This window comes from Hemitrygon akajei, chromosome 11 (assembly GCF_048418815.1).
Source record: "Hemitrygon akajei chromosome 11, sHemAka1.3, whole genome shotgun sequence".
NCBI lineage: Eukaryota > Metazoa > Chordata > Chondrichthyes > Myliobatiformes > Dasyatidae > Hemitrygon > Hemitrygon akajei.
The window spans coordinates 164,613,899-164,628,879 of record NC_133134.1 but is presented as its reverse complement, the minus strand read 5'-3'; the positions used below and the strand labels follow the sequence as shown (position 1 = coordinate 164,628,879).

The 14,981-nt window shown below is 43.8% G+C and overlaps 1 protein-coding gene across 2 annotated transcripts in view; it reads right to left on the bottom strand.

The window, feature by feature from the left end:
* LOC140736234 (serine/threonine-protein kinase 3/4) overlaps positions 1-14,981 on the bottom strand; it is a 198,565-nt gene that overhangs the window by 120,704 nt on the left and 62,880 nt on the right. For both annotated transcript variants that reach the window (XM_073062153.1, XM_073062154.1), the window contains exons 7-8: positions 10,313-10,450; positions 2,795-2,923 (exon numbers count right to left, since the gene is read on the bottom strand). In XM_073062153.1, coding sequence (XP_072918254.1) covers positions 2,795-2,923; positions 10,313-10,450 — 267 coding nt within the window. The remainder of the gene's footprint in view (positions 1-2,794; positions 2,924-10,312; positions 10,451-14,981) is intronic.

The window sequence follows — 14,981 nt, the reverse complement described above, 5'->3', positions numbered from 1 at the left end:
TACGCTAACCACTACACCACCATGCTGCCCCCAGGCTTATTACATAATAACAGATATATCACCATCTGTAAAGCATTTTGAGAAACCCTGCTGTCATAAAAGGGACTGCAAAGATGAAATTCTATTTCCCACTCTCTTTGCTTCCCCAAGAAAATCACTTAGAGTTGAAATAAATGGCTATGATTTTAACATACTGAGATTCATAATAAAAAGTCTTCGACAAAACTGGAAACGCATCAGCAGATTGAGTATGAGAAGATTCAGTTACTCATATCGAACTGAAACAGAGCCAATGATAGATGATTGTAAGTTTCACAGTACATCAGCGATAATTATGTTGGAAAAGGAAGAGGACATTCAGCTCCCAGACTGTTTGCCAAATTAAATTGTAGTTACTCACTCTCTCCATGTAAGTTGTGCAACAAGACTATAACCATTGTATGCTTTTGGAAGGTAGACAAAGAATATCAGATTAGTGAATTTGGAAACAGACTCTCAGCCCTTGTCCTCACTGACTGGGTAGCCCAGTCCCATCTGCCCACAACTGGCCCAAAGTCCTCTAAACCTCTCCCATCAATGTACTTGTCTAAGTGACTTTAAAAATGTTAATTTGGCAACTTAAAATGTCTCAACCACTATCTTTGGCAGCTCATTCCAAATACATACCATCCTTTGTATGAAGAAGTAACCCCTGATGTCTCTCTTAAATCTCTTGCCTCTGATTTTAAACCCATGCCCTCTTGGGAAAAGATGATGTGCTTTCACCTGTCTATGCCCCTCATGATTTTATCTACTTCCATCAAGTCACCCTTCTATTTCCTGTTCCACAGAATGAAGTCTTGGACTGAGTAACCCAGGTCCAGGAAAATCTTGGTAATCTTTTCTGCACTCTTCCTAGTTTAATAACATCTTCCCTATAACAGGGTGATGAAAACCAAACAATACTCCCAAGTACAGCCTCACCAACGTCCTATATATCTGCAACATATTCTAACTCCTATAAACGTGCACAAAATGCTGGAGGAAAAAAGCACAGTCGATATTTCAGGCCGAGACCCTTTGGCAGAACTGAAGAAAAAAAGATGAGTTGCAGATTTTAATGATGGAGGGAGAGAAGAGAGAAGCACAAGGTGATAGGTGAAACCGGGAGGGCGAGGGTTGAAGTAAAGAGCTGGGAAGTTAATTGGTAAAAGAAATACAGGGCTGGAGAAGGGGGAGTTTGATAGGAGAGGAGAGAACAGAAGGCCATGGAAGAAAGAAAAGGAGCGAGGAGCACCAGAGGGTGATGATGGGCAGGTAAGGAGATAAGATGAGAGAGGGAAAAGGGGGTGGGGAATGGTGAAGGAGAGGGGGAGGGCCTTTACTGGAAGTTCGAGAAGTTGATGTTCAGGCCATCAGGTTGGAGGCTACCCAGACGGAATGTAAGGTGCTGTTTCTCCAACCTGAGTGTGGCCTCATCGCAACAGTGGAGGAGGCCACGGACTGACATCTGGGAATAGGAGGTGGAATTAAAATAGGTGGCCACTGGTAGGTCCTGCTTTTTCTGGTGGACAGAGCGTAGGGACTCAGCGAAGTGGTCTCCTAAACTACATCCGGTTTCACCAATATACAGCGGGCCACACCAGGAGCACCAGACACAGTATATGACCCCAACAGACTCACAGACAAAGTGTCGCCTCACCTGGAAGGACTGTTTGGGGCCCTGAATGGTGTTGAGGGAGGAGGTGTAGGGGCAGGTGTAGCACTTTTTCTGCTTGCAAGGATAAGTGCCAGGAGGGAGATCAGTGGAGAGGGATGAATGGCTAAGGGAGTCGCGCAAGGACCAATCCCTGCAGAAAGCAGAAAGTGAGGGGAGGGAAAGATGTGGTTGCTGGTGGGATCCCATTGGAGAAGGTGGAAGTTCTGGAGAATTATGTGCTGGACATGGAAGTGGTGGGGTGGTAGGTGAGCTCCTCTATTTAGTGCCAGGGTTGATGAAGCCCTATCTACCTGTAATACCACTTTCTGTGAACTATACACTTGCATTCCGAGCTCCCTCTGATCCTTAACACTCCCCAAACCCTACCACTCACTGTACAAGTCTAACACTAACGTTTGAGCTCCCTGAATTATCGGGATAGATAGGTTGAGCCAGCTCGGGCTGGATGAGGATGAGAAGTGAAGTGATAGATATGTAACAAGGTGATAAGAGGCATAGACTGAGTGAACAGCCAGACTTTTATTCCAAGGTGGAAATGGCTAACATGAGGAGCGTAATTTAAGGTGATTGAAGGAAAAAGTAGGAGTGATATCAGGGTTTGCTTTTTTTAAAAACGCAAAGAGTAGTGGGTTCATGGAACGTGCTGTCAGGGCTGCTGGTAGAGTCAGATACTTAAGACATTTCAGAGACTCTTAGGTAAGCACATGGATGATAGAAAAATGGAGGGCTATGTAGGAGGGAAGGGTTGGACTGAATTTAAGAGCAGGTTAAAAATTTGACAGATCATAGGCCGAAGGGCCTGTATTGTGTTGTAATGTTCTGTTTCAAATAAATTGCAATACCTTACATTAATCTGTACGACAAAACTCCAACCCATCCAAATTCAAATTAAATCAGCAGCAATTAAAGGATTCACATCTGCTTAGATTGCCTCTTTAATTGTGGGTGCAACTCCAACTAACTCAAGCCTCAGAGTGACAGTCTGAAGACCTGCCACACAACCCAAGCTCTAATTCTTCTAACCCAGAGGCAAGTATGCTGTACCGAGACAAAGCGGCCTCCAAGATGAACTGAAACATGCAAGCAGAGACTCACCGAGTTCTCGTCATCGTCCTGGTCTATGTCTCGCTGCTGTGCCTCTTTGTGCTTCAGTTTAATTTCCATCATGTCGTTGATCAGGTCCCGCAAGATTGACACAGGTTTGGCACTTTTAATGAATGGATGCTGAAAAATGATAAGGAAAATGAAAAATGTTTAAAAGAAATACCTCTAAATAAAATCCACCAATCTGCTGTGTGATTGGTTGACGAGGCTCAGGTTGCTTTTGTTCCAATGCAAAACCAGACTATTGTTGGAAAGCAAGCACACTTCGATACTACCCACCCACCAACGTACAACGTCACCTATACATCAAAACATTTTTTTCAACATCGACCAATAAAGTCCAAAAGATATGCTGAGTGATGCCTGCAAATATCACCACAATTCCAGTGTCCACAACTTACAAACACTAACCTCATTGTTTTTTTGGGATATGACAGGAAGCCAGAACACTTAGAGCAGGAGTTCCCAACCTAGGGTCCACAGACCTCTCGGTTAATGTTTGGGGTCCATGGCATAAAAAAGGTTAGGAACCTCTGACTTAGAGGAATCCATGCAGTCATGGGGAGAACATACAAACTCCTTGCAGACAGCAGCAGGAATTGAACCCCAAATCAGTGGTGCTGTAAAACGTTAGACAAGCCACTACACTACCATACCATTAAATATTATCCAAGTATCATTTAGCTCATCTTCAATAACACTCGTGCCCTGGTGCCAACTTCTGTTTGCCAACAATCCCGAGAGATGCCACAGGGTCGAGGTGGCAGGGCCTGGGCCTGAGGGAAGGAACGACCAGCTGTTTAGCTAACTTACGCGCCAGGCCAGATTGGAAAAGTCAGATACCGGCCGAATTGAGCGAGCGGGACCCAGGTCCAAAAAAAAAAGGAATGACCTGAGGTTTGGCTGATTTAAGCGCTGGACTAGATTCAAAAGGTCAGGGTGTTGGCCCGAAGGTGAGGTACGGGCTAGTGTTCAGCTCACTGCTCTGCAAGGTTTAATCATCTCGGTGCTGAATTGAGGCTGTGGCCTGCAGCCAATGGGCTCCTGGATTGGCTGCAGTTCTGAGTGTTACTTGCTTACTTTTATTGTTTGCACAATTTGATTTTTTTCAGCGCACCGGGTATTTGACAGTCTTTTTTTAAACGGGTACAATTGAGGTTCTTTGTTTTGTGGCTGCCTAGAAGGAGATGAATCTCAAGGTTGCATATAAAATACATACTTTGATAATGGTATGTCTTGAGGCAAATTGGGGCGGATAAATGCCCAGGGTCTGACAAAGTGTTCTCTGGACCTTGTGGGAGGCAAGTGCAGAAACCACAGGGGCCCTAGCAGAGATAATTAAATCATCCTTAGCGACAGGTGAGGTACCAGAAGTATTAGTGTTGGCGTGTGGCCAAGTGGTTAAGGGGCTCGTCTAGTGATCTGAAGGTTGCTAGTTCAAGCCTTGGCTGAGGCTGCGTGTGTGCCCTTCAGCAAGACACTTAACCACACATTGCTCTGCGACGACACCGGTGCCAAGCCATATGGGTCCTATTGCCCTTCCCTTGGACAACATTGGTGGTGTGGAGAGGGGAGACTTGCAGCTTGAGCAACTGCCTGTCTTCCATACAACCCTGCCCAGGCTTGCGCCCTGGAAACTTTCCAAGGCGCAAATCCATGGTCTATCAAGACTAATGGAGGCCTACACACCAGAGGATTGGAGGATAGCTAATGTGGCTCCGCTGTTTAAGGCTCTAAAACTAAACCAGGAAATTATAGGCTGGTGAGCCTGTTATTGGACAGTATTCTAAGGGACCAGTTATGTGTATTTGGATAGACATGGACTAATTAGGGATAGTCAGCTTGGCCTCGTGTGTGATTGGCACATACATGTGCTGAGTATAAGCATACATATATGTATGTACATAAATAAGTAAGGCAAAAAGAGAGCAAAATTACTGAGATAATGTTCCTGAAACAATCAGAAATCTGATGACGGAGAACTGACACACTTCGGCTCCCAGCGACAGAAGGTTTCAAATGTAAAGTGCTGTATCATTGCTTCCTCAGTCTTACCCCTCTTTCTCAATAATCTCTCCCAGAAACGAAAACCATTTCCCTTCATACCCAGCCCCCAGTCCTTGATTGGTAAATTATTCGGAACATCAATTTCTGCAAAGTGTTTTATTACCAGAGGGTGGAGCAATACTATTTGACCATTTCTGGTATTTCTTACTTTAATTAAGCAGTGCTCTTTCTTGAACTGTTCAGAGACTCCATGTCCTGTACTGCAGCCTGACATTTCAATCCAAAATGAATACTAGACTTATGTAACTAAAGAACTGGTAAACGCACAACCTCCTCTTCTACCAATGTCCTGGGCCCAGCACATGGATGCAATGTAAGGATTGCACGCCAACGTCTTTACTTCCTTAAGAGGTTAAGATTATCACTGAACACGGTAATAAATTTCTACAGGTATACAGTTGACTGGTTACATTGTGATCTGGTAGAGCAACTTGAATGCACAGGAAAGCAAGAAGCTGGAGAGAGTAGTGTTCTCAGCCCAATATATCCCTCTCCATCATCGGTCGTATTTAAAGGTGTTGCCTTGAAAAGGCAACATCTATTATCAAAGCTCCCCGCCACCCAGGCTTTGTCATCTTCTCTCAATTACCATTCAGTAGGAAACCCAAAGTCCCACATCAGCTTCAGGACCTGTTACTTCCCTTCAACCATTCATTTCTTGAACCAACCAGTAAAACCCTGATCACAGCACTTTAGCAGCAACGTGACCACTATGGATTAAAACAGACTTTATTTTTTCCATCTAACTGTTTTCTTATAAAAAACCAGGGTGTTCATCATTAACGTGTTTTTGTGAATGCTATGTATATGTTGATAATGCTGCTGTAAGCAAGTTTTTTATTGCACCTATGCCAATGACAAACTTGGGTTTGACTTTGACCTAGTTTAGACAATTGTTTTTTTTCTGACTGAGATGTAGAAGTTGAGGAGGACGTGAGCGGAGGACGTACAGGTTTTTAAGCATCATCTCCCCGCGTTTGACCAACTTTCCTCGTCCTCTCTCTAGCTGCTGTCAGAGGAAAGTGCAGGAGCCTCGGGTTCCATGCTGCAAGGATTGATCGGCGAAGCTGTGGGGTATTTTGTGGTTCATGGTGCAGGTATTTCTTGATTCTGGTTACTTTTTGCTAGTTTTGAGCAGTCTGATCAGGGCGATTAATACAGACTGGGGCACTTCAGTGAAGAATTGCTCTGTGTGCAGCCTGCAGTCGGCTAGCAGTGCGGCTTTAAACTGAACTAAACTGAATACTGCTGGACTCCCACTCTGATGTTTGATATTCTGTGTGTTGTTTGCGCAATTTGTTCTTTTTTCGTACATTGGGTGTTAGTTGTTTTCTTGAACAGGTTTCATGTTGTTTCTTTGTTTTGTGGCTGCTTGTGGGAAGACGAATCTCAGAGTTGTATTCTCTATACATACTTTGAAAATAAATGTACTTTGAATCTTTGAACAGCTTGTTAGTCCTTTTGCTGGAGATGCCAGGGTGATTTGATAGAGATCTTAAAACTGGTAATTGGTTTATTATCATCACATGTACTGTGACAGTAAAATCTTTTAGTCTGCAAACCACTTTAAATGAAGCCTTTATATTTGAGTAGATATGAAGCCTTTCCTGATCTTGGGGTATCCTAAACTGTTTTTACTGGTAAGTATATTTGAAATCTTGACACAAGGATACACCAACCATTTTGAACTGAGATTCTGTTAGCAGTGATGCCAGTGGCCAGACAGCAGAATGTGGTAATGTTTGAAGGTTCACGGCAAGCCTCTCACGTTCTCCATCCAGTTCAGGTGCATTCGGCAGTGGGAGATCATACTCAACTCAAGTGAACACACCACTACTATCTCATGACTATGATTTTTATTTTATTTTGCAGTTCAGCCCACAGCAGTAAGTATACAGAGGGACTCATTTAAAGAAACTGCTTCTGAAGAACTAAGAAAACCACCTTATACCATCAGAAAACCTACTTTCTCCGATTCAGATCGATTATTTCTGACGGTGTACAGGGTGTTAGATCAGATCAAAGTCAGATTTGCTTTCATTCTGCTTTGGATCGATACTGGTGTGGCCATTTCTGCAAGTTGTTCAATAACAACGCAGTTAAGCTTGTCTAATCCATTGCTATCCGTTTCATTCCAGATGATTCATTTCTAGAGGTCAAAATGTTGCTCAGTAATATCAGATTCCTCAAGTACTTGATTAGAATTCAAGCCACTGGTTACATAATGTAACCAGAGCAAACTTTCAACAGCAAGACGAGACAATATGTCTGGCAAGGCACATACACTGGTTTGCAATACAGGTATTTCCCCCCCCCCCCCCTTTACAAAGACAGAGTGTTCCTATGAAACCTTTCTTAAGCCGAAATGGCGTAAAGCGAAGAACCACTATTCCAATTTATATGGGAAAAATTTTCTTAAAAGCGAAAATCCTCTTTCTAATGTGAAAACAGGGTACTGATGTAGGTCTTTTGTAAAAGCGAAGTGGCATAAAGTAAACATTCGTAAAGCGGGGGATGCCATGTATCCCAAAAGGGTCATGCAATTAACCACTGGCAGTTGTTTCCAGCAAGAACTGGAGATTTGGAGTGTGATTTTCATTCCTTCCTCCTCCTCAGGTAGTCCCTGGGGTGCCAAAGATGACTTGTTTTCACTCCACCTCTCTTCAATGCAAGTGCAAAGAGGGAGGAGCAGTTCTCAACTGACCTCAAAGTCTGGTCAGAAAAGGCAAGAAGATCCAAGAGAACGGGACAGAATCCTTACTCGTGTATTCTGATCATGGACACAGGCACAAAATTTTGTCCACATTCTTAACCCTTGGCACCCAGTGTCATTCAATTCGCTCTCAGTCACCCTTCCTTTCCTGTTACCATTCTAACGTTTGCCCATGGTCCTCCTCTACTGCCATGATGAGGCTAAACCCAGGTTGGAGAAGCAACACCTCATAATCAGTCTAGGTAGCATGAATATCGATTTCTCTAATTTCCAGTAATTTCTCCCCCCTCCTCTACTCTTCCATTCCCCATTCTGGTTACCCTTCTCTTCTCCTCACCTCCCTTTGGTTTCCCTCCTTCCCTTTCTTCAGTCCACTGTCCTCGCCTATTAAATTCCTCCTCCTTCACCCCTTTACTTCTTCCACCATCTCACTTCATCCCCCTTGCCCCACAAACCTTTCCCTCACATGGTCTCACCTATCACCTTCTTATTCTGGCTTCTGACCGCCCCCCCCCCCCCCCCCAAAGTCCTGATGAAGGAACTCGGGCCAAAACGTTTATTCCTCTCCTCAGGTGCTGCCTCACCTGCTGTTCCTCCCGCGTTTTGCATGTGTTCCTCTGGATTTCCGGCACCTGCAGAACCTATAGTCATTTGATTTACCACATAAAACTGCGTACAGATCGAGTGCCAGCTATCCTTTTTCCGCTCTTCCTTGATTCCCCCTCCCTCTCAGCTCCTTCTTCCCACCCCTTTGTGGCTTCTCTCTCCATTCATGTGCACTCTTCTCCTGCATCTCTCCATCCCCCACCTCCCACCAACTCCACCCTCCATGCCTGCAGGTGCTTGTCTTCTCCTCCCAAGCGAAGCCACCCACCCACCCACCTCTGCTCTTCCAATTGAGGACCTCTTCCTATGAGACCCTTTTGCTGTTCTCTCCCTACTTCCAATCCTGGCAGCTGTATCCCACCCCCAACTCAAAATGTGCGCCCAGAACCCCAGACTTCTTCCAGAGACCCTCAGGAAATCTTTGGCTGAGCGCGCATGGAGCACTAGGATGGATTGATTTCCTGTCTGATAGAGACAGACCGGTCCTGTGGGTAGTGCAAGTCTCTCACACAGCACCTAGTGTATAAAGAGACGTTACACCCACAGACTCTCTTCCTCCCAATTCAGAGGGCTGTCATCTCCCTTCTCCTACACCCTGGTTGGTGGGAGGAGGGGAAGGTGTGGGAGAGATCACTGCCTCTCTCTTCTCCTGATGCACAAAAACTGTTAAATCTTTCCTTCTCCAACTCAGGTGGCGGTGGGGATTGTAGGAGAGACCACTGTCTCTTTCTCGTTCTCTCTCTCTCTCTCTCTCTCTCCCTCCTCTCCTGACACACAGAGAATCTTGGCTCTATCCTCCTCCAGCTCTCCCGTGGGAGAGAGAATGCCATCTCTCTCCTCTCCCAACTGACAGAACATCGGCTCCCACCTCATGGGGAATGCCATCTGTCTCCTTCCCCAACTCGAGGGCAACCATCTCCCTCTCTCCCCCCTCTTCCAGTGTCATGTCAGTATTGATCCTTTTCAACCCAGGGGGTCTATGACTCCCTCATATTCCACTTCAACTCAGGTCCTGTCCTCTCCAAAATAAAACTTCAGTCACCACTACGTGAGGTGAATAATCTGTTGCGGAGATACCGTGGCATTCCAAGCTTCTTACGTTAAGAACCACAGTGAGTATAATCTACATGCTTATACATCTAATCACACCAGTCACACCATGTTTTCTTCTTCCTGGATCCAGCAGACACAACAAAGAATTCCTTTTCTACAAAAACCTTGAGCAAGTGTAACAGATTGCTCCTGAAAGGACTTGTATACAATTCAAACACAGCTCTGCAGGGGTAAGCTGGTACATATCTCTCCAACATATCCCAAGATAAATGACAAACTATCTGAACAAAATATATAGCTAGTATCATAACTGATCATAACATACATGTCCTTATTCGGTCCAGTCCTGTCTAAGATCACCCCTTACCTCTACTGTCACCCAGTGTACTTCAGTCATATTCCTGTACAACTTCACTTTAATGTCTTCCTGCAGCTCCTGCTTACACCCAGCGATCCTTTAGCAAAAACCTCTAGGACACCCCCGTCCCTGGGTTACAAGCGCCTGACCTACAGATATCACTCCATACCAACAAGCCTCCATAATATTATTATATTCATAAGTGTAATACTGTGCCCTCGTTCCTATGAACAGCACAGTTTCCCCTCCCTCCCTCATTCCATGTTTAGTCATTGTTCCTTACGATTCTTGCATACATTTCATGGACTCTTGAATCTCACTTGATTTGATTTTTCAGAGTTAACTGGGAAAAAGAAAATTATACTACTAAAAAGTGAATTAAAAGCGCTGAGTACTAACAGAACAAGAATCAATAGTCTTTAAAATCTGCCATCCATCACCACCAATGTCACCAGTGTACTGGAGTCATCTGAGGTTTACTGCATCATATTTCCTGCTGTAACATCAACAATATCCAATAAATATTATAATTCCTGTTAGCATTATCATATTCCATTAGCACAACACCAGGATTTGGCTGAATATCATGTTTCAGACTGCGATGTTTGCAGTACTGGTTAAATTAACCCTCAGGTACTGACTGGCTTATGGAACATGCATTGCCCAGATTTAACTTTTCTAGTGGCCGTGGTCACATTCAGTTTGCACGTACCTGTAGGAGCTGTGTAGCAGCAGCTCTTTGCTCTGGGTTTTTAACTAAACACTGCTTCACGAAATCTGTAAATTCATCTGACCAGAGTTCTGGTTTCCGGAATGTTGGTGGTGGATTTGTTGGAATCATGAAAATAGCCTGCAGAAAAGGGAAATATATTGTTTCAGCTCACTTTTAGATAAATCGTTAAATCTTCCTTGAATAAAAAATAAACACCATCATATGGCATCAAAGCTTAATTAGATTATTTGACCCATGGTATTTGTTCCACCATTCAACCATAGCCAAGTTATTTCCCTCTCAAATATTCTCCTTCCTTCCCCTCCCCCAATGTCTTCTGATGCCCTTGCTAATCAAGAACCCATCAACTTCCACTTTAAATATACCCAATAACTTGGCCTCCATAGTTGTGTGGCAATGAATTCCACAGTTTCACCTCCTGCTGACTAAAGAATTTCCTCCTCAACTCCATTTTAAAGAGATGTCTCTTTATTTTGAGGCTGTGCCCTCAGATCCTAGACTTTCCTACTAATGGAAACATCCCCTCCATGTCCACTCTATCCAGGCCTTACAGAAGACTTAAGCATCAGCTTTCCATTTTGTAATCAATTTCACTTCTACAATTACTAACACGTTGAAAAATCAATTTAATCAAGTCAATTGAAGCTCTCGGTACTATGGGAATTCATGGTGCAGTTTTCTACAGCACAGGATCCCTGTTTGCTAGATAGCAACTTAATTCCAGAAAATAAAACCTCCTGTACACTTGATAGCACCATAACTGCAGGGAAAACTCAAAGCCAATGAACACTGAGGCTAGGCACCATATGTAGTAAACTCCAACTTGACGGGAAATGTTAGATTGGGCTGTCAAATTGTTATTTTTCTAGTAGTTTAACTTTCTTATGCTTGTTTGTATTTTTATATAATTACCTATATACGTGTAATTATTTGGTGAATTTTACAGTAATTATGATACAGTTGCTTCTGAACTTTCAGAAAACAGGGGTTCCCAACCTTTTTTATGTTAAGGACCAATACCATTACCATAACAATTACAGCACGGAAACAGGCCACCCCGACCCATCTAGTCCGTGCTGAATGCTTACTCTCACCTAGTCCCACTGACCTGCACTCAGCCCATAACCCTCCATTCCTTTCCTGTCCATATACCTATCCAACTTTTTTTTTAATGACAATAACGAACCTGCCTCCACCACTTCTACTTCCAATCAAAAATCTCAACCCTGGGTCCAGTCCTATCCTTCTCCATAATTATATAGAAACTAATGGCATTGTGATCACTGGACCCAAAGTGCTCCCCAACACATATGTCCGTCACCTGACCTATCTCATTCCCTAACAGGAGATCCAACACTGCCCCTTCTCTAGTTGGTATCTCTACGTATTGCTGCAAAAAAACTACCCTGCACACATTTTACAAACTCCAAACCATCCAGCCCTTTTACAGAATGGGCTTCCCACTCTATGTGTAGAAAATTAAAATCTCCCACAATCACAGCCTTGTGCTTACTGCAAATATCTGCTATCTCCTTACAAATTTGCTCCTCCAATTCTTGCTCCCCATTAGGTGGTCTATAATGGTGGTTTGGGTATTTGATCATCCACAATATTCTGCGTGGGAATTTAAACTGGAGGTGGCAGTGTTTTTTTTAACGAGATCGAGTTGCAAGCTCGACATCAACGCAGCACGGATGGTACGGGAGTCGCTGGATCGACATCAACCTGGCACTGGAGAGGTCTATCACTGGATCGAACTCGGGAAACTCCGTTCTCCAGCCCAGCACTGATCTCACTGCGCCACCAGCCGACAGGAACAGTGGGGGGGTTCAGGGTGAATCTTACTAAGAAAAATTTAAGCCAAATACAAAGTTAAACACTCAACACAGTATCAACGGCAACGACTTAAAATGGCGGACGGCGTTCTCCTTCCTCAGTTCGTAAGTATGAGATGTCCGTAAGTCGGACGTTCGTAACTCGGGGACTACCTATATTTTTAATGTGCCCATGGTCTGTTTTTTTTTAATCAATTATGCTATTGTTTGCACTGTTGTAACTATATGTTGTAACTACGTGGTTTTGTGTAGGTCTTGTAGCTTTAGTTTTTGGTTTGTTGGGTGGTAGAGTTGGTCTCCTGACTTGGTGTGTCTGGGTAGTCTTGTCTTTCCGGGGAACACGCTAAGATGGTAGCACGATATTAATACGCAGCAGCCTCTCTGAACTCTGGATTTGGGGATTGCCACACATTATGTGGATTTTCTGGTGTAGTCTGTTTTGTCATGTGCTTTTGTGATGTCATTCTGGAGGAATGTTGTTTAATTTTTTAACTGCATTGCAGTTGTGGTTTCTAAATGACAATCAACCAAAATTCAATTCAATTCAATCTAAAGACACCATGAGAACGGCCCAGGCAAAGGATTCTGAGGTACCAGAGGATTGGAGGAAAGCCAGTGTTGTTGCACTATTTAAGAGAGGCTCTAAAAATAAACCAGGAAATTATAGGCCAGTGAGACTGACATCAGTAGTGAGAAATTATTGGAATGTATACTAAGGGATCAGATATATGAATATATGGATAGACACGTACTGATTAGGGATAGTCGGCATGACTTTGTGAATGGTAGGTCATGTCTTTTTCGAAGAAGTTACCAGGAAAATAGATAATGGCAAAGTAGAGGATGTTAGCTAGATGGCTTTTAGCAAGGCATTTGACAAGGTCCCACATGAGAGGTTGGTCAAGAAGGTTCAGTCACTCATCATTCAATACAAGGTGGTTAATTGGATTAGACGTTAGTTTTGTGGGAGAAGCCAGTGAGTGGTAGTAGATAGTTGCCTCTCTGACTGGAGGCCTGTGACTAGCGGTGTGCCGCAGGGATTGGTGCTGGGTCCGTTGTCATCGATATCAACGATCAGGATGATAATGTGGTTAACTGGATCAGCAAATTTGCAGATGACACCAAGATTGGGGGTGTAGTGGACAGCAAGGAAGACAATCGGAGCTTGCAGCTGGATCTCGACCAGCTGGAAAAATGGGCTAAAAAATGCCAGATGGAATTTAATGCAGACAAGTGCAGGACCATCCAGGGTAGGTTTCACACAGCCCCAGTTGGGATATTGTGGGCTTAAGAAGAATAAGAAATGCTAAGACTATTAAGAGGAAAAAGCTTGTGCTGCACACAGGAAAAACTCAAATAATTGTTATTTCTAAGCAATATTAACATCCAAATTTACTGTATAGTAATGTAATATAATGAAGTTGGTAGTTAATTTGCACACAGCCAAGTCACGGGAGATCACCGGGAGAACTCCTTGGCTCATCTTTGAATAAGCTGATCCATCTCATCATATGCCCCCGAGAGCAGAGACTGGTTTTCTCTTTAAACTCTTCTTCAAAAAGACAGCAAATTTGATAATTCAACATTTAAAATGCTGCACAGAACCAGGGCACAAACTTGTAGCTCAAGATTCAAGATTCCATTACAGTGAAATGTGTCATTTGCGTTAACAACCCACACCCGAGGACAGCCTGCAGATATTGCCACACGCTCCAGTGCTAACACAACATGCCCACAATGCTTGGCAGAACAACAATGAGCATAAAACAACAGCAGAAAGCAAGCCCATTCCTCCCTCTCACCCTTGCACACTGAGTCCGTTAAAGGCAGGGCAGGCCTCCAGCCAAGATGTTTAGCGATATACTGCAGAGTAGGCCCTTCTGGCCCTTTGTACCCTGCCACCCCATCAACCTTAGACAAACCCAATTAACCCTAACCTAACCATGGGGCAATTTAAAATGACCAATTAACCTACTTGGGTGGTGAGGTGGAGATATGAATCCCTGAAGAGTATTGATAATGGCTGGGGTCATTTTAGAGACACTGCCCAGAAGAAGGCAATGGCAAACCACTTCTGAAGAAATATTTTCCAAGAACAATCATGGTCATAGACCATGATCACCCATGTCATACATGACACGGCACAAAATGATGAATTAACCTACCTGGTACATCTTTGGACTGTAGGAGAAAACTGGAGCAGTTGGGGTAAACCCGCACATTCCACGGGGAGAACATACAGAGACTCTTTATCGAACAGCTCCGGAATTGCCACCCTGAGCTACGTTAGCACTGCACTAACCACTACACTACTGTGGTGCCCTAATAACTGACAAACACCAACTGGTGCTGTGTCTAAAATAACACACAAAATGCTGGAAGAACTCAGCAGGTCAGGCAGCGTCTATGGAAAAGAATGAACAGTCGACATTTCAGGCCAAGACCCTTCTTCAGGACTTGTAGACAGTGCTGTGTCTACCTCAGAATTCTTACATTGTAGTTTCTCTTTTTACTTTGAAAGAGTTCTCCAACAGACACATCTCTCATTTTATTAGTTACATTTTAGATTATTTAATGTGATATGCAAGTGGATGCCCTCTTGAAGAGCTAGTTGCTTACTGGTACAGGATGGGAGTTGTAACTTCGCTGGTTCTTTCCAACTGTTAGAATCAAGATCAGGTGCAAAGTCCCAAGTTCAACTGGAGCTAAATTAAACAGTAGAATCGGCTTAGCTGGCCTTAAGAAGGGTCTTGGCCTGAAACATCATCTGTTTATTATTCTCCATAGGTGCTGCCTGGTCTGAGTTCCTTCAG